Source organism: Pantherophis guttatus, chromosome 1, assembly GCF_059756535.1.
Source record: "Pantherophis guttatus breed Tessera chromosome 1, ASM5975653v1, whole genome shotgun sequence".
NCBI lineage: Eukaryota > Metazoa > Chordata > Lepidosauria > Squamata > Colubridae > Pantherophis > Pantherophis guttatus.
In genome coordinates this window covers 319,579,994-319,601,200 of record NC_142063.1, presented here as the reverse complement: position 1 = coordinate 319,601,200, position 21,207 = coordinate 319,579,994, and the positions used below count along the sequence as shown (strand labels likewise).

Below are 21,207 nucleotides of genomic sequence, written 5' to 3'. Positions count from 1 at the left end.
AATATCCTCCCCCAAGAGTGGAGGCAGGCCCCCACTCTCCTGGTCTTTGGGCGGGAGTCTGAAGACTCATATGGGGCTGGCAGAGAACCAAGAAACCTTGGATTTAGTTAGTGCCTCGAAGTCCCTCACCCCCTCACTCTTTTAACTTTAATTATTCTATCCTTGACTGCTTCCTTTTATTGATATATTTTATATGACTTTTCTGTTTTTAATTGTACACCATCTAGAATTATTTTATTTACCTAAAATCCGATAGATAAATAAATAAATTCAAATATATTATCATATGTTTTCAAGCTTTCTTTGCCTATTCAAAATACAAAGTTAAGCCTGATGGAATTGTACTTTCACAATCAGAACTTCTGGTCATATGAAGCTGCTCACTATTGGCCATTTCTGGCTACTATCACTAATTCACCAGGCACTTTTCACAACCGAAATCTTTTAAATGGAAGATGTTGTAAACTGAATCAGGCAAAGTGAACCCATCCATAAATCTTGCGGATGCAAAATGTGGCTTCTGCCACTCAGGAAAGAAACCCTTTGCAATTAGCCAGATTTCTATCTGTGCTCTGGATGGGCCACCATATTTCCAATCACTCTTGTTGAAGGAACTGTATCTGAATGAAGGCCGGTTCCTCTTTTCACTAGAGATAAATCCAAGTAGAAGGTGGCAGAATTTCAAACAATACTGGACATTAAGAAGAAAGGCTCATCATGCTGGTGACTTTTTCCACCTGCACTGCACTACATGTCTTAAGAAAAATCTGTATGTGCGGCTGACTTACACTGGGGAACAGTGAAAGAAACTAGACAGACCTTTAATAAGAGATAAAAGTCTGAGGGAATTGCCCATGGATTGAGGGAAAGAAAAACAACTACCAAAGCCAGCCACAACCATTTCCTGTACACCAGGGGTGTCAAACTGGCGGTCCACAGGCCAGATGCATCATGCGCAGGTCACGCCCACCCCAGCTCCATGAAGGAGAAAAACATCGCGATACGTCACATGATGTGAGTTTGACACCCGTGCTGTACACCTTACTGCACCCCAACAACATTTCTCAACACTTACCTGATGGCAAATCCAACTCGACTCCAACCCAGGTTCCCTCCTGGAAGTCTGTTGGACCAACGTATCTCACGGTGCCCATTTTATTCGTGCCAACAGTTACATATTCGCCTTCTTTCAGCCAATCTGGGATTTCATTGGTTTCCTCTGAGTCAGATGCTGCTGCGTCCAATTTCCCTTCAGAACCAGCATCTATGCTATTGTTCTGGTCTGAATCTTCTGAATTCTGTCGGCTCTTTTCTTCCTCTGAACACAAAGAAGCTCCTGGATCCCCACTCAACATGCTGGAGAAGGACTTGAGTTCTGATGTTCGTACTCTTTGGATTTTGAAGGGAGAAGTTGTAGTGCTGGACTGAGAAGACAGGTCTGCCATAGCCTGAGGCTTTGAAGGTCCTGTTTTATAAATGGGAGCCTCCTTTGGGACAGAAAGAGGACTCTCTGATGGTAATAAGACTGCTGTCTGTGTCAACTGTATTTGTTTCTTATTAGGAGAGCTAGAACAGCAATGTGTATCCTCTGTAACTAGGGAAGGAGAAACCTGATCGTCATTTAGAGCAATGGCAGAATCAACAGATCTTGATTTTAAGTTGCCATTATGGCTCACTTTCTCATTGTCCTTGTCAATTTGATCATCTTTAAGGCCAGGGAGAACTGGATCCCTCTTTGGAAGAGAATGGCAACATTGAGAAGCTAAATCAGAACATGATTTTATAGGACCCTCTGTTGAAGACACCACCTTAGGGGTTGTTGAACTTGGGGGGGCATCATTTATGGTGGACATCTGACTACTGGGTTGAAGATGGGGGTCATTTCCTGATGCAAGTGCTTCAGAAAGGGTTGCTGTAGAAACACTGTGAGAGAAGTATCCACTGGAGGCTTCACTCAAGGGACTTGGTGGACCCTCTTGAGAATCTTGTGCTTGGATGTCCACTGTGGGCTGCTGTAAAGGCACTTTGGTTGATTTTTCAAGGTTCTTCCCCAACTCGGTCAACTGCAAACTCACCTCAAAAGGTCCTTTGCTTCCTTGTCCTTGGGTAACCTGAAGCAGAAAAGGATCAGAGATTGTCAAAGTTACATTTCAGAAAACATAAAACAACACAATAAAGATAAGCTAGACATTTGTGTCTTTCTAGTTCATCTTCTGTTGCCATATCTAAAGAGGCTTGCAACATTTTAATTTATATTTTGAAGGAAGTTGAAGATGAAAGATGGATTTGGGTAAGGGCAAACAAGAGCAGTCCTCCTGCATCATCCAAGATCCATCTGGTTTTTTATCCCTTTTCTAACAGTGCTTAGTCAGAGGTGAAGAGAATATCCTTTGATCTCCAGCATCTTGGATTCTGAGATACAGTTTCTGTAATTTAAAGAAGCAGAGAGAGCATATTCCTCTCCCTGTACTTCCTTGTGCTGTTATTGTTTTTTCCCTTCCAGGAAGCATATATGCCCCCCACTATGTAATGGTATGTGGGGAAAAACTGTGGGAAACTGGGGAAAAGCAACAGTGCCAAAGGTGTGGCCGAGTAAGAAACAACATACTGAGGCTGGATAGCGGGCCCACAACTGGAGAGTTTCTCAGGCTGTTAAGGAGCTTGGGTGGGGGAAAGGAGAATTGTATTTTCATTTTAATGCAGCTTTACAATAAAATGAAATTAGCTGATCTGGTCATGTTTCCTAGCTGGTCTACTTCATAAGGCTGACATATTGTCTGCAATTGCTACTGGATATATAATACATGGACAGAGAGAAAGTAGTCCCAGTATACCATGCAGGAATTCTTAAGAGTATACCAACAACTCAAGAGGCCTTGCATTCATTAATACCAAGTGTCCATAAGTTCCTTTCCCCATCCCTATGAAGAAAGTGTCACTCATTATTCAATATGTGAGAATTCTCCTAGTCTGAAGAAGACTATGATTTGGGATAAGAGACATTCAAAATTAACGATTTAGGATACATTGATATCCAAAATGGATGAATGTATCAGCTTATGGAATTACATATTTTATCTGGCTCATTTATTTATTTATCTTATGCATTTTATAGCTTGTAATCCACTTTGAGATCCTTAGGGTGATGGGAAAACTAAAAATATGTTAATAAATATGTAAAAATAAATAGTATGAATAACATACTAATGAGTGTGTGGCTTATTTCTATGCTAGAGCATTAACAGGCTCAAAGGAGGCAGTCTGGCTAATAGGCTGAAAGTCTAGTAGGATTAATATATAAATGCACATAGCACATGAAATATGACTCCTATTATTTACTAAAAGATCATTTATATTACAGAAAGATATGTTTGCTGTTTGAAAGAGGCAATTTATGTGAAGTGGGGAAACAAGCCAGATTTATAAGTCTCTCCCAGTTATTTGGCTTAACTCACAGAAGACATAAATCATCATTTCCAAATCAAGTATCACCTTGTGTAACTCCATATGCCAAGGATGGCTTCCTTCCCAAATGTGTTAACCGCAACACTACAAACCCACCACTTTCAGAATTAATGACTCTTTCGATGCTTAACAGTTCATAATATGCATATGATATATATACCTACACATACATACATATACGCCCAATATAATAAATATGAAGTAGCACTTGCCAACTTTGAAAAAACATGGGCTTTTGCCAGCCCATGCCCTCAACAAACTCTTGAGATCATGAGATTTTTTTTCCAATGTCTCCTGATAAGCTTTGCTGCTTGTCTATTCGTGGGTCTCCTACCCTTGGCTGTGCCTCCTTCTCCCCCAGCGTTACTCCTCAGGCGATTCTCCTCTGACGTTTCTCCTCGGCTGACGCGCCTCTAGTTGTTCGCCCTGGCCAATGGGCCATGGCACCCTCTGTCCCAAACGCTTTGGCATGGCCGATTCGCAGAAGGAGGGTTCGTCCTGGGTTTTTCGCCACCCGGGAGTTAGCCGCCATTAGGAGAAGGAACGGGAAGGGGTGGAAAGTAACAAAGAACAGGACGGGAAGAGCGGGGGGGAGGGGCGGTAAGTACCCAGCTTCATTCAAAGGGAAGGGAAACAAGAACCTGTTCTTTGTTACTTTCCACCCCCTCCCGTTCCTTCTCCTAACAAGCGTTTGGCTTATAGCAGCCGTCAGCTAACTGTCCCAGGCGGTGAAAAACCCAAGATGAACCCACCTTCTGTGAATTGGCCACGCCAAAGCATTTGGGATGAAGGGTCCAGGGTTCATTGGCCAGGGCGAACAGCTAGGGGCGTGTCAGCCAAGGAAAAACATCAGAGGAGAATCGCCCAAAAAGTAACGTTGGGGGAGAAGGAGGTAGGAGACTAAAAGTCCCATTCCGTCTATTCCCTATTCCAGTCAGCAACTTCAGATCTTTGATCTAAGGCCACATGGAAAGGAATGTTTCTGCAGAAGAAGGTGCAGTCCTTACAAGAGGACCTTGGAGGACAGAAAAATAGAATTGACTTTAGTGCGGTAGATGCAACTGAAGCAAGGAAATAGACTCCAAGATGATATTTGCAAAGGAAGAATCGTAAGAAAAATTGTGGATCACCTGATATTATGCGAACTAAAATGTGCTATTATCTGAGATAAGGAGAGAGATACAGCCCCCAAACCATTTCTTATTCCGTTGCACACCTACAACATGGAATACTGCTTATTTGGCATAGTAGTGCGGTTGTGCTGGCCTCTGGACACACTAGTGATGATATTACAAGAGGATACTGATAATTCAACAAGACTTAGATCTTTATCTATGAAAACTGAGCAATTAGAATAGTTGGCTCATGCAGGATCAAGGTATAAACTGGGATTTCCCTTTCTGACACTGAAAGCTTAATATGCATTGGGGCTTAGTCAGGATAATTCATAGACAAATGTCTCCAATCTGCACCACGAGCATATAAATAACTATAACAGCTTTCTCCATGTTTTGGAAAACTCAGTTCTTTACTTATTCTAGTAGTAGTTTTGGTATTACTGTTGCTTCCCATCTCCATGTAACAATAATGTAGTTATTCAGCACCATGGACAGTTCAGAAGGACCTACCTGTTGGCTTTTTGCAGGACTGGCATCAATCCTGGCAGGCTGAATCGTAATTCGTGGGACTGGCTGCAATAAGATAAGACGTTACTTTTGTATTAATCTCTGAATGGCTGAAAAAATTCTCAAACAACAGTAGGAAGTTACTTATTTCACAGGCATCATAGTTTAGGCATAATGAGTCCTGATAACCTAGTTCCCTTATAATGCTAAATAGATTTTTTTTGTGTGCTGTAAATAGGGGGCTTCATTCTTTTATGACTTTAAGTGCAAATTAAGCTGTTACAATTTGCTCAACATCAGAGTTAAAAACCTGAGCTCAACGAGAACACAGTATTTCCCAATTATTTCACACTGTAGTTATTGTGGCTACTGCCAGTAACAATATGCCGAAGAGTAAAACTCCCCTAGCATCCATTGTGCCTGCCTCCCCCAAAAGCACCTTTCCGAGTATTCTCTGTTTGCCTGAATTGAAAAGACTGGACATTCAGTGTAGTATCATTTCTTGAACTGAGCATTCTTGTTACTAACTTCCTTCGGCATGCTTTCCTAAGCATGCTCTATGGTGCTCTTTTCTAAACATTCAGATAAATTTATATCTCCACCCAACCCAAGAATATTTGATGAACCATTTGTAATACTTTTCTTTGAAGACAATATACTTCCAGTGCTGATATTTGCATTTTTCAATTCATCTTTTTTTTTAAACTGTAAAAATATTCCAACAATAAAGTACTTTTGTAAAATAGTCTCCTAAAAATGATTATTAAAACCTCCCCTTAACTAAAAAGTTAGCCAAAAAAATGGTTTCTTAAGATGATAAACCTCTTAAAAACAGAACAAATTAGCAATTAGCAAGAAAGTGTGCAGAGTAGAGCAACAACGATGATTAGGGGACTGGAGGATAAAACATATAAAGAACGGTTGCTGGAATTGGTATGTCTAGTTTGATGGAAAGAAGGACTAGGGGTGACATGATAGCAGTGTTCTCAGCAATATCTCAGGGGCTGCCACAAAGAAGAGGGAGTCAAGCTATTCTCCAAAGCACCTGAGGGTAGGACAAGAAGCAATGGGTGGAAACTAATCACAGAGAGAAGCAACCTAGAACTAAGGAGAAATTTCCTGACAGAACAATTAATCAGTGGAACAACTTGCCTCCAGAAGTTGTGAATGCTCCAACACTGGAAGTTTTTAAGAGGAGATTGGATAACCATTTGTCTGAAGGGGTATAGGGTTTTCTGCCTAAGTAGTGGGTTGGACTAGAAGACCTCCAACGTCCTTTCCAACTTTGCTATTCTATTTTATTCTATATGAACAATTATAAAAGAAAAAGTGCATATTTACTTTGGAGTTGGTGATGTGCTAGTTTGCAACTTTTTGCCTACTTCCAGCAAAAAATGAACCCATCTCATTGGAGAAGCTGGAGTCACATAATGACCATGTGATTTGCTTAACAACACAGCGATCTGCTTAAAGACCACTGTGAAAATTGTTGAAAAATCAGTCAGACTCAACTTATGTCCACAACACATTATGATAGAAATTCTGGGCACAATTGTTGTAGTAGTAAGTCGAGGACTACCTGCACTTGACAAGCTCTTCTTCAAAGACGGGAAATTTCCCTGCCATTCCCAATTTTTTTCAAAAACCCATAGTGAAGGTCAAACAAAACCTCCCCTCTTGTTTTCTTTGAAGTGAACTCATTTCTTTTAACTGCAGTGGCTCAGTGGCTAAGACTCTGAGCTTATCAATTGAAAGGTCGGAAGTTCAGCAATTCGAATCCCTAGTGCCACGTAACGGAGTGAGCTCCCATTACTTGCCAGCTTCTGCCAACCTAGCAGTTCGAAAGCAAGTAGAAAAATAGAGACCTTTGGTGGGAAGATAACAGCGTTCTGTGCACCTTTGGCACTTAGTCATGCTGGCCACATGATCACGGAGATGTCTTCAGACAGTGCTGGCTCTTTGGCTTTGAAACGGAGATGAGCACTGCCCCCTAGAGTTGGGAACGACTAGCACATGTGTGTGAGGGGAACCTTTACCTTTACCTATAACAAAAGCAGTTTCTTAATTTCCCTCACAGAACACCAATGTCTGTTTGTTCTTGGTCTCTTTTTCTTGCCATTTCCACGAATGCAGAAATGTCCATCCTTCATTTGCCCTCAGAAAATGTTACATCACTTTAATTTTTGTTTAAATCCTCCCTTTAAAAAAAAATCAGCTGCTGAAGTCAGTTTTCACTTTCCAGCTAGATCTAACACCTTAACTGCTTTCTAATAAATAATCTTCCATTTCTGTAATGCCCAAGAGTATCTGCCTTGTGGCAAAAATCACCAATCACAGTAAGCCTTCAGCACTGTAAAGCCATAATTTCCATTTGCAGTAATAACATTTTTTGGCAAGCACAACAGGAAGATTGTTTGGTCTCTTTTAAGTCTCCTCTCAAAATTTGATCCTCCATTTGGGTGATTGCTAGTGCATTTTTTTCTACTAACCAATGCACATTACTACCCATTGTATTGCCACTCCACATTTAACTGTGGGGTACCTTTTTTTCCCTACTAACATTTCACAGTTGCTGTTTCTTCAGAGATTGTTCAGATTCTCCTTATGTATACTGAAAGCATATACACCAAAGACAATTTCCTTGTGTGTCCAATCACACTTGGCCAATAAAGAATTCTATTCTATTCTATTCTATTCTATTCTATTCTATTCTATTCTATTCTATTCTATTCTATTCTATTCTATTCTTCTATTCTATCTTTTGCATTTTTATCGATGCACATAAGCATCCATAGACATTTCTTTTATGCTAACAAAGACTGAATATTGACTCCTTTCTGAATAAAATATTTTTTATACTCTGCTATTCTGAGGTGCTGTAATGGTAACTGCAGAGATTCCCCAGAATTCCAAGATAAAAGAAAAGAATGAAAAGAGCAAAAGAAGTTCATAGGAATAGAGAAATATCTTTTTGGGGAAGAGTAAGAGGAGAACAGACATCTACAGTAACTAAGAGGATGAATCCATGACTTTTTCTTCTTCTCCCTATGGTGCTACCATCAGGCACATATATAGTTCCTTTTTCATATTGGGAGAGCTGAAGCAGGTAACCGAAAGCAAATTAGAACACAGTATCCAAACCAGAACTCCAAGAACAAAACTTGCAAGTCTGGAGAGCACACCAAGCTTATGCACAGATTTGTAAGATCTCCCTTGAAGTTTGGAGTTCTCCTTCTCCCTTCTCCAAGTTATGGATCAACTCCACATTGTGTGATAGAATGTTGTCAAATTCCCAGGAGACAGGACGTGCATTCCAGAGGAGCAAAAGACAATGTAGTTTACGTGGTTTGCAGGACAGGAAGAGGGTGAAAATGGCTTTTTACTAATAGTTGTCTGCTCTATATGTGATCACACGATCTGCTTTAGTTTGGCAAGATTTCTATCTATAGATGAGAAACACTAAAGAAATAAGCTCAGAAGAATCTCAATGTTTCTCTTTGTTTTTGGACCCTGACATATTGTTTCTTCTTCACATATATTTAATTTGTGCCATAAATGTAGTTGAAAGTGGGATATGTTGAGGTCTAGGGTTTCTTCAAAGATTTTGATCTCTCAAAATGAACATTGCTATCATCACTTCTCCCTAACCATAGAGTCCAAACATTTTTAAGAAATAAACTGTAGAATGCACTCACATGATCTAATGACTATTGTCATTAGATTTGAACATGGAATGGAAGAACTGCCTGTTGAATATAGGTCAGCATGGGGCAAATAGAGAGTACACATTTGATCTCATTGCTGAGCACAGTGGGATGGTGCTACAATCTGGGTTATACTCAGATCACTACAATACAAGCATACAAGAAAATATCCTGGAAGCCATGGTCATTTATTTTATTTTTAAAAAAATTCTATGCCCTTCCAAACAAAGTCTATTTCAAATGTCAAGTGGGATGAGGAATAATATATATATTTGTGAAAGAAATAAAAATAAAAATAATGGGGTAAAAATAGCATATGAAAATAGAGGTGACTGAATAGAATAAAAATCCATTTCACTTGGATTTCAGGCTAGGACTTTATATGGAGACAGCCTTGGTTGCACATGTTGATGATCTGAGATGGAGCTGAGGTGGAGATGGTGAATTAATCCTTATGCTCATTGGTCTCTCACTGGCTTTTGATGCCATTGACCACAATATCCTTCTGGGCCAACTCTGGGGGTTGGAAACAGGGACCACTGTTTTATTGTGGTTCTCTTACTTCTTCCAGGGCAGGTTCCAGTTGGTATTGGCTTGTGGGGGATTTACTTCCTAGACCCCCCCCCTCTCTGTGTGTGGTACAGGATCTGACTCTCTCTCTCTCTGTGTCCCTCTCCCTCTCCCTCTCTCCTCCTATTCAATGTCTACATGGAATTACTTGGTCAGATGATTCACTGGTTTGGGGTTTGATATCATCAGTTGGCTGGTGATATCCAATTATATATTTTGATTCCAAGCCAGCCGGGTGAGTTGCTAAGATTCTATCCCAGTGCCTGAAAATTATGTAGGGTTGGATGGAGAGGAACCATCTCCAGCTCAATCCTTCCAAGACTAAGTGGCTGTGCATGTTAGGACCACTTAGATCTAGAAAATTCCATCTTTAACATTGCATGGGTAGGACACTTCTTTCTTCCTAAACTTGCATTTTTTCTTAAATGAACAGATGGCAGCTATGTGCAGGAAGGCCTTTGCAGAACTTCATCTGGTGGGCCAGCTGTGCTTATCTGAGATCAGGATACCCTTTCCCTAGTCACTAATACCCTAGGCACATCACAGTTCAGTTACTACAATGTACTTTACACAGGGGCCGCCCTTGAAGACCACTTGAAATTACAACTAATCAGAATGCAGTGACATTGGCAGTGATAGCCATACCTCAGTATGTCATGCTTCATGAGCTGCACTGGTTATGGGTTTGCTTCTAGGTATGATTCACTGGTCATAACTTATAAAGTCTACATGGCATCAAGCCTGGTTACTTGAGGTATTGTTTATCTCCTGTGGAGTTGACCTGGCCAGTTCAATCTGACAGGATTGATAATCCTTTGATTAAGTAGCATTATTTATCAGGAGCTATCAAGTATTTCTCTATTGTAGTATCTGCCAAGTAAAATGAAGTTTCCTCTGAGATCCAGGTGGCTCTCACCAGAAGTTTCTCCAAAGCCCTGGGCTATGACAGGCATATAATATGTCTGTGACTGGATTTGCCCATCCTGATTATTCCTATGTTCTCTATTTAGATTACATATTGGTTGTGCTCTTTCTATGCTGTGAACTGTCAGGTAACATGTAAGTTAAATAAAGTAAATGAATAAACGAGTAATTAAATTGGATTAAAAAGTTCCACTGCAGTATAAAAGTTTATTTTTCATTGTAACATAAAATTCAGTAATATACTAGCAAAGTTTTAGAAAATATTTTATTAAACAGTGGGGTGAAAAGATAGCAAAGCAAACACCCCTCTGAAAACTTCTCCAGGACTGCAGTGCTTTTGTGTCAAATCTATTTTTTCTCCTCTGAGGGAGAGTGAGACCCTCACACTTCATCACTCTTCCCATCTTTTATTTTTATCTTTTTATGTTTTACTGATTTTCTTGTAATATCTTTGTTTGATTGTTAGGAGCCATCCAGAGTCGTTGAGAGTTGGGTGGCATACAGGTTTACTACATCATCATCATCATCCTCCCTCATCCCCCTCCAATTAAGGGTGAAGGTGGACTGGGAAGATTGATGGAGGCATGCTACTTTAATTCCCACACTTAAAATATGTTAGAATCCTGAAGAAGTTTGAGCCATTTCACAGGTTTGGGGATGCTTTTAAAAGGATAGAATGGGAGTAGTTTAGTTTCCCAAGGCCTCTGGTTCCATTTTTACCTATAACTTAAGACCAAGGGCAGAAGTCCCAATTTCTTGTAACGCTCCAAAAGGTCAGAATGCAAATTGGCACCCATGAGCTCATAAAATGCTGCCTGCTTCTATACCAGGTGATTCATCACTGCAATAATCCGATTGCCCTGCCTTCAGATTTTGTGCTTCTTTTGCTGAAGACTTTCTAATACACGCTGCAGTAGATTCTCAAGAATGGGCAGCTGCTGGTTGATAATGACAAGCCTGATAATTTTGATTTTTACAATCAGGCTTGGGTAGGATCCTCAACACTCTTTTCATTTTAGGAGTTGAACTGTTTCTCTGATGGCCAGTTTATGTATTCAGCACATACAGTAGTGGCCGAAACTGTGGAAACCTTTTGGGGAAAGTGTACTTTTGAAGTTTGATGGCTAATAACATCACTTTTTTTTGGAGTTTCAAGATAATCATATTCCACAGCTGGAATGGCCTGGGAATAGCCCAGACCTTAACCCAATTGAAACTCTATGGAGCCGATTAAAGAAACTTGTTAGTCAGAAGCGACTCAGCAATAAAACCCAGTTAACAGAAGCAGTCATTCAATCTTGGTTTCACATTATAACAGCTGCAGAACTAACTTGGTTCACTCCATGGGAAGACGTTGTAAGGCCGTAATTCATGCTAAAAGTTACCCAACTAAGTATTAACTGACGTGATAATTTTTGTATATCTCGTTTTTTTCCTATGGTGGTAATTTTTGTATATCGTGTTTTTTCTATGTGTTTCACTTTTCTTCTTTATACTGTAATTGCTATTCTAATAGAAAATCTTTCATAAAAGTTATTGTATTACATTCTTGATTAAATTATCTTTCCATTGATATATAATTTTATGGTACTACTCCAAAAAAAAAGTGGTGTTATTAATTAGTTTTAGAAAATACTTTTCCCAAAAGGTTTCCACAATTTTGGCCATTACTGTATGATGACTTTCCTTCTCTATCATCCTTATCATCTAAAATATTCTTTGCATGTAGACAATGAGCAAGTCAAGGAAAGCATACAGTTTTACATGACTTCCTGATAGCTATTATCCCACATGCAGAGAAGATTCCTTTTCCCACCACCACCACCATCATCATCCAGGACAATTCTTATATATAACTTTTTTGGATTGGGGCTGATGCAAGAGATCAGATTAGAGATGAGCTTCCACAGGAAATGCTGCTATCATCATGATCATCATCATCTTATGGTGACTGAGTATAACTGTCCTCTATTATAGGCCCAAGTAAAAGCCAACAGAATACGTTCCATTCCACCAGCAGCACTATTTAAACTTATTGATAACACTTAAGCACCCAGCACTTTCATCTAATGTGATTTATGGAAACATCAGTTCCAGCAACAATAGTAAAATTTATGATGAGCACTTAGTGCATTTGTGTATTGCCAAGTAGAAAATGCACTTCTATTTTTAAGCTATGATTCTATTCCTCATCCCTCAGCTTCACTCCGATAATCCTCACAAGATAAGGTGGTAAAGGAAATGCTAGTGACCGTAGTAGAAATAGGAATTTGCAACTATGAGGTAAAGAGAGTATTTATATCTGGATGCTTAGGAATCTTTGGTGGACATACTTTAGGAAGCCTTATACTCAACTCGGTTTGGAAAATGAATAAAACCATGAATTGTTAAGAAGCACACTAGCACCTGAGAATGAACTTCCAAATCCAGAATTTTATTTCTGAGGAAATTATCTTACATTTTATTGCTTTCTCATCTAAAGCTAACCTTCTATAATCCCAAGGGACCACACTAACTTGAAATTGGGGATTATATTTCCAACAAGTCTGGCTGATACCTGCTCAGAATAAACTGAGTTACAGTCATATCCACAGTGGAGGATGGATAAAGGAGAATCATTAATGGTCTTACACCACCTTCCAAATTTAAGTGTCCTTTTCTTGCCAGATGTTCCCCCCCCCCCAAAAAAAGTTTGTTATTTTATTGTTTAAGGTGCCTAGTTTAGATGAAAATGAAGGGAACATGAAAAACTCAACATAAGGTCTAAGTGTTTTTAAAGCAGATATACTTTATAGTTGCTATGCATGAACTGTCCCTTATGGATGTTGCAGATGCTGTTTATCATTTGGATTTATGGATCTGAAACCTTAAACTGTAGATACTGAAAGGCCCGTGATGATAAATATATACCAGTATTAGCCCCACTAGGTAGATCAGACTAGAAACTCTACAGGAAGACCAGAACTACCTTTTACTGAAATTGTCAATAATAATTGAATCTTGTAAGTCTGATAGTGCCCTACTTCCCCCTCCTTCTCCTTATACTCCAGTGAATCAGGAATGCATTTGCATTACCTCCCAGGACTTAAACAAAAGTGTAACTTCAAACTAACAGGAGGGAAGTTTGAAAATAATATTAGAAAGTATTACTTCACAGAAAGAGTAGTGGAAACTTGGAACCAAATTCCAGCGGAGATAGCGGATCAATCATCACTAACTGGATTTAAACATGCGTGGGATAAACACATGCCCATCATTCAACAAAAAATAAAAATAAATAAAACATAAAAATAATAATTAAAAATAATAAATACATAAATTGACACAGCAGCAACAAAAAAACCCTCAAAGGGCAGACCACTTGGTCTTTTTCTGCTGTCAGTTTTCTGTTTCTATGTTTGACTAGATAATGGTTTTTGTATATTTCTGTCAAGATCACTTCCCTTGCTCTCTTTATTTAGCAAATTTTCTAAAGAATTAATTGCAAGTTATTGCAACTCTATGAAGAATCAAAAGAGAAGCTGAAATGTGTTACACTTTAAAAAGACTTTTTTTTTCTTTTCAAAAGAGTTTTAAGGAATGAATATTGGCTATGAACGTTTCAATTTTGTGAAGCAACAAATCTGAAAAACAGAAGTAGATAATTTTTTGCTAGCCAAGAGCAACATTTAATACTTTTATAGAAGATGAGCCCACAAAGAGGATGGGACCACATCATAGGCATATAGAGGAAGAAAACTCGGGGGTTGCGTTATATTTTAACTATGATCTGCTTGCTTTACAGATTGTGTTTCTGTTTTCATGACTTCCACATTCAAATGGCAAGCAACTGTGCTTCCAATTTTCAGGAATCATGTTTTAAGGTGGCTTCAAGAATTGCAAACACATGAGCTGAAGCTACGTGTTCCTTATCACCTCTGTAAATGAAAATATTAATACTAAAGCAGTTATGGACCAAGCTTGTGAAGAGATGACAAACCTTTTAATATCCTTATTATTTCCCTGTTTTCTATAAAACTGTATGAACTTTTTTCTTGAGAAATGAAGACCGTTTTTTGTGATGCTCTTCTGAATTACTATTTCCTGAAGGTCAGCTCAGAACTCGTGCTTGACTGCTACTAATTTGAAATTCATACTGGAGAGCTGGGGCTCTGAACTGTCCTAATTGAGGTTTTTTTCAGCTTTCTAAAATAGCTACTTCATATGCTGGTTTGTTAATTCTTAAAGCCACGTTTGCAAGTGTAATACAATTAAAGATTATACTGAAATGCCACTGCTTCAAACGTCTCTTTCTTTCTCTTACAAAGGCAAGACACAAAGGGAATAAACATATATATATTTATGTTTAAGCTCACTGCAATTTCAGGTTTGCCTTTTTATTACACTGTAGTTTAGGAGCAAACCCAGCATGAAAAATGAGCCCATCTAGAATATTCGCACAAACAAAAGCAAACAAAATGTGCATAACGGAAATGTCAGCTAAGTCACTTGAATACCTCAGGAGCTTGCTGGGGACATTCAAAAGACCAGTGATTCCATTAAAAGAAAACTCGATCTAAACAGGGAAAATCAATTTGACCCTCAGTGTTATGTTTTAGACATTAACCTATCACCTTTAATCACACTGATAATGCAATACAAGGATGGCTTCTAAATCAATCTCTTCTAAGGATGACTTCTAAAACAATCACATTATTCCCCTCTTAAAAGGCCCAGCTACTCTTTCTGTGGCTTGTTTTGTAGCTTGTCAGTAACTTTTTATGGATGGCTCTACTCCAAGTTATTATGCACAAACTAAGATGTTTATTATTCCAAAGATGCTGATAATATTTCAGCAGCTTTTAAATCTTTATTAATTGATGGAACCATATCTTAGTTTTCTTCCGATGACTTCTTTCTCTTACACTTCCCCCATTGGTACAGATCCAAAGAGATCCTTACATATTTTGATCAGTGAATGGAATCAGCCTGAAACAATTCGATGCATGGTTTGTGATTCTGAACTAGATTTTCTAAAATGATACTTTTCAGATGTGTTCAGATTACAATTCTCAAAACACAACAGTAGTGTCATAAGATCCAGAAGGGCACCGGCCTGGAGAAGCCAAAAACACCTCACGAAACTGTAGTATCAACTACAATCCATTGAGTCATTAGGAACCAATCTTGGTAAATTACATTGTATTTTTGCTTCCCAAATTGTACACTGTACTGAAATGTACACACGGAATAGGACATGGTAAGTTTTTTTTAAAAAAAAACACCATTGTGGTTGAACAATTGTTTGCTAGCCTCAGGAATCCACTCTAAACTCCATTCACTGGTGAACAACTTCATTTTTATTCTTGCCTGCAACCCTCTAAATAGGATGCTCTTGTACCTGCTGTGCAAGGAGAGAGGTCTGCCTGCCCTTTTTTTCATCTCTAACAGGAAACAGAGATTTGAGCAGCTTTGGCATCTGAGGCACGAGGGACTTTACAGGATTCAAGTAAGAGGCAGCCAGGCTACCGAGTCCTGAACAAGACAAATAAACAAACAAATTCATAATGCTTCTACCTGTCTCTTGATCAGCCACGATATCACTGAAGTCTACTTTGAACTATTTCTAAATGTATGGGATGGCTTTGCTTAATGTTGAATTTGGCTGCCAAGAAACAACCAAGCAATTTCCTTCCATTGTTTTGGCGGAAAAAATAAATAAATTCTGTGCAAGTCTTTCCGTCAAAGGGAACCCTGGCCTTGCTCATGACATTAAATCATGACCGTCTATCCCATGTGGTGCTCATGCACCAAAGAAATTAGAAACTGTTTCAAAGGTATGGCCCTTATTTGCCAAAAAGGATCTTATACTCCTATAAGATAAGAGCTGTGGTGGCGCAGTGGTTAGAGTGCAGTACTGCAGGCTAATTCTGCTCACTGCCAGCTGCCAGAAGTTTGGCAGATTGAATCTCCCTAGGCTCAAGGTTGACTCAGCCTTCCATCCTTCCGAGGTGGGTAAAATGAGGACCCAGATTGTTGGGGGCAATAGGCTGACTCTGTAAACCGCTTAGAGAGGGCTGTAAAGCACTATGAAGCGGTATGTAAGTCTAAGTGCTATTGTTATTGCTATTGCTATATAAAACCAGGGGAGGGAAGAGGAATCTACAGCTGCAGTGGCTTGTTCACATCACTGATTTGCCCTAAAGTTTTTACCTTGGTCTGTAGAACCATTTTGCTGAGTTGAACCATGGAGACTTGCACTGGATCTGGACTCTGTTGAAATCTGAGAAATATCTTGCTGGCTTTCCCATCGACTCTGGAATTATTAACATATATATATGTATGTATGTATGTATGTATATATTTGTACAGTGGTCACATTGAAAGTAGCAACTACTCAAACAATTTGAAAAATGCTGAAACATACAATAAAACAAGAACAGAAACCTATTAATATCCCATGCTGCAGAGGAAAGGCACAGGCCCACTTCATGCTTTTCTGAGCCATAGGTTAAGATCTAAAAGGCCCTGTTATAAACTGTAGCCAAATCTAAGCAGATCTAGGTCTGATCAGGGCCTGAATGGAAGACATCTGGCAGTATTATTTATAGAACATTGAGTTTACCTACGTGAATGCAATAATTAAGTATGTATGTCAGCTTTCCCCATTGTGGCATCCTTCAATGGACCTTGCATGGACCTTGACTCACAGAACTTTGAGCTATCAACATTTTGGCTAGGGAATTCTGGGCATTGATATTTACACATCCAGAGGAAGCATTGCTTCAGAAAGATTAGCAAAGTTAATTGTGCTATACTTCTTCCTATGTTGTGTTTCCCTAAGAGAATAGACCCATACCAGAAGTTCTTAGGGCTTTATGTCCTGAGAAAAGTACAATTTCTTGTCATTTAATATTCTGATGGAGCTGCACTATTCAGATTGAGGATGAAAAGTGCAAGGAGAGTACATCTAGTACTCTCTTGAGCCGTGTGTCAGAACTAAGATTCAGGGCATGTTTAACAGAGAGACTGAATCTTACATACTAGCCACTGATAGAACCTCTTGCCCTTCATTATTAATTTATAGTTGTTGGCATAAAATGGGCACTCCAAAGAAGCATTTAATAAGACAGCCTCTGTCTGTACAATTGCAATCAATGGAAAAAGCGTCTGTAACAGTTGGTACACCTGCACTAGAATGCTAAAGGAGTTACTATTGGCAAGCATTCATTCTGAAAAAGGGACCAAGTTACCTTTTTTCACTGTAATCTTTATAGGCTATCTCAAAGTCTATGCAAAGTCTGTGGGATGTAATTTAACAACTACTAGGTAATGAACCCTAGACAACTGTTGTGGCTTTTGCAAGTGACTCACACAAAAGAAAGAGGAAAAGTACAATGCAAGAAATTTCTGAGTACTGCACAATGGCAACCAACTGAAATTATTTTATTGCAATGCAGCCACAACATTCTACTACATGTGAAGTTGGTACCAAGACCAACACTTGATGATATCTGAACAACCCATTTTCAGTTCTTACAAAAGTCAATGCTCTTTATGATTCTGCCTGCCTAGGTTTTCCCCATATTCTCTCTTCCTCTGAAGTAGAGAAAAGGGAGAGAAGAATGGCTATGTTTTCCACAAAAAGTCTGTAACAAGGAAAGAACTTTTTCATTACTTGTCTGGAGAAATGTTTGCCAAATGACTGGGCACCAAGGTCAGACTTCATTAAACTAATTCTCATCAGTCCATTTAAGAACATCATGCTCTCAGTCTCACATTGGGACAAAGTCATTACAGAGATACCTTGGCATCTTCCAAATAAGCCTTATAATTCTCTGCCTTTTTCCTACAAAACCCCACCATCTGTTATTCATCCCTTTTATAGAATGGCCCCTATTATGCAGGTCAGAGTTGATTTCCTACGCGGTCCATCCACCACTCTGGGAAACAGGATACTTCTTTAACTGGATCTTGGTCTGCTCCAGCAAAGCAACTTACTAGAGGGATCCCTAACCTGGGGGAAAAAATGAAGCAACAACTAGGGTTGCTCAAACTGAATTGTGGGCAAAACAAAGTATCCATTTAAATGGAGGTCCACTGAATCCCAGCATACTAAAAAGCAGAGACAAAAGCAGAGACATCACCTTGCCAACAAAAGTGCGTATAGTCAAGGCTATGGTTGCAATGTATGGCTGTGAAAGTTGGACCATAAGAAAGGCTGAGCGCCAAAGAATTGAGGCCTTTGAATTATGGTGCTGGAGAAAACTCCTGCAAATCCCTTGGACTGCAAGGCGATCAAACCGGTCAGTCCTAGAGATTAACCCTGACTGCTCTTTAGAAGGCCAGATCCTGAAGATGAAACTCAAATACTTTGGCCACCTAATGAGAAGGAAGGACTCACTGGAGAAGAGCCTAATGCTGGGAAAGATTGAGGGCAAAAGAAGAAGGGAATGACAGAGAATGAGGTGGCTGGATGGAGTCACTGAAGCAGTAGGGGTGAGCTTAAATGGACTCCAGAAGGTGGTAGAGGACAGGAAGGCCTGGAGGAATGTTGTCCATGGGGTCATGATGGGTCGGACACGACTTTGCAACTAACAACAACCACCACCACTGAATCCACTCATTCTGAAAACATTTTTTGCATTATTGTGCCATGAAAATTGAATTTTATCAACCAGAATATTAAAAAAAATGGCAAATCCAGTACTATGAATTATATTTTTAAGAAACATTCAGTAACTTATTATTACTTATTTTCACACTGCCGCCCACCTCACAAATGGATGGCAAACAACACCTAAAGACAATAAAAACAACATTAGCAAACAGTAAAACCTACAGTGGTTGTTGAGGGTATGCTATATTCGTTAAATTCTGGCAGCCACAGAAACTTCCCCTTACCATAAGCAGGAGTTTTGAACTGCGTCACGCACAGGCCATGCCCACCCCAGCTCCACAAAGGGGGAAACGTTGCAATACATCACGTGATGGCAACGTGACGCGGTGAGTTTGACACATGTGACATAAAGTATTAGCTTTATGTCCTTAGCTTTCCCTTTGGTCATCAGTAGTAACAAAAAATAAATCAAGGATTTTATTTGATCTGTGCAACTCTCCTTTCTACTTTCACTGACTTGAATTCTGCATGGCTAACCAGTTCATTTTGACATAACTGCTTGCAGCTGGTGATCAACAAAACAAAGGCCACCCTTTACTCATACAAAGTAGGCAATGGAAACTCAGTAAACGTCCTGGGAATCCATGCCACTCTGGGTATGCAAAGCCAAAGGGAAAGAGGGTATGTTCCATCATCTGATAATTCATAGGCTTGCAAAAGTTTGCAAGTTATATCACTATAACATGACTAAACCAGATAACTATAGTTTCTGCTGTAAAGCAGTACTAACCTTGAATTAAGCCTTCTTTGAAACACACTGGAAGGAATTAGAAAACAGATGTATATGCTACTGCACTGTATAATCTGACACATCATAGACTTATGATGTATGATTGCACCACTGAAGGACTGGATGAATAAAAATCACCTCCTTGTGGATTGCGTTTCAAGCTAGCCATCTACTAAAGTCATTCTAATTCTTCAATGTGTGCTGAATGCCATCTATAGAAATAAATCCAGTTAGGATTTATGGACAGAACAGTTCAGGAGCAGCCAATTTGGCCAAGCAAACTAATCTCACATTGCAGGCTCCCTAAGGTAGGTTACACTTACTAGACCAACTGGAATAGATCAGCTGTAAATTCAATAGAAGTTAAAAAAAGGTACACTACTTCATTCTACAGTGATGTAATTTCTGAAATTCACTGACATAAGACGTAGGAATGATTATAAGCTTAAATAGCTTCTCTTTCTTTTGCACGCTGTCTTGAGCATATCAAAAGATAGCAAATAAATTATTTGAATAAGTAAACAAATTAACCAGATGTATGGAGAATCGGTACTTTGGCTACCTAATGAGAAGGAAGGACTCACTGGAAAAGAGCCTAATGCTGGAAAAGATCGAGGGCAAGAGAAGAAGGGGACGACAGAGAATGAGGTGGCTGGATGGAGTCACTGAAGCAGTCGGCGTGAGCTTAAATGGACTGCAGAGGATGGTAGAGGACAGGAAAGCCTGGAGAAACGTGGTCCATGGGGTCACGATGGGTCAGACACGACTTTGCAACTAAACAACAACAAATGGAGAATTGGCATATAACCCAGAAACACCAAGTCTTGTGTCATCTTAAAGATTTACAAATGTATAATTGGATTGATGTCCAGAGAACACAGTCCATGAACATTCTATTGAATGCCTGTTAAATAGAATATTCAGAAAAGAATCCATCAAATTACACTCCATACATGTAATAAAATGGACTATCATCCATAAAGGGCTTTGCTAATAACATTTGTTAGTTTTTCTGCTGTCTGTGCTACAAAATACTAATATAACCACTACCCTGGTTTCTATCCTTAGTTGTTCTATTGCACTGGCTATCGGGGCAATTCATGGGAGAAATATTTCCTTTCAGGCTTTGCTTGTGCTGTTTCTATAGAATTCTGTCTGGCCACTATTAGAACCAGGATGACATGCTTCTGGTCTGATCCAGCAGTCCTCATGTACATTACAACATGCATACAATTGAATAAGTTCATGTTAATTCTCCATTCTCCATTTATTCCACCTTTCTGTAAGTAAAGTTTAAATTGTAAATTCCTTGAGCTGAACAGCTAACTTTTTGGATTTAAATAACTTTATGTTTTTCATACATTGATGACTCTATACCAGTGCATGCTATTTAAAGACACATTTCAGACCTCTCCAACTGCTCAGATTAAGCAGGCAAGCTCTCCATTTCAGAAGCAAGGCCACTTGCAGACCAAGATTGCATACCATCACGTTCAGAAATATTACCTTTATGCTAGGTTAATGAAGCAA

At 39.2% G+C, this 21,207-nt stretch overlaps 1 protein-coding gene across 2 annotated transcripts in view; it reads right to left on the bottom strand.

The window, feature by feature from the left end:
- The window catches only part of KIF13B (kinesin family member 13B), a 147,755-nt gene that overhangs the window by 6,297 nt on the left and 120,251 nt on the right, over nt 1-21,207 (bottom strand). For both annotated transcript variants that reach the window (XM_060693089.2, XM_060693090.2), the window contains 4 exons: nt 16,481-16,583; nt 15,669-15,802; nt 5,094-5,156; nt 1,076-2,111 (listed from right to left, as the gene is read on the bottom strand). In XM_060693089.2, coding sequence (XP_060549072.2) covers nt 1,076-2,111; nt 5,094-5,156; nt 15,669-15,802; nt 16,481-16,583 — 1,336 coding nt within the window. The remainder of the gene's footprint in view (nt 1-1,075; nt 2,112-5,093; nt 5,157-15,668; nt 15,803-16,480; nt 16,584-21,207) is intronic.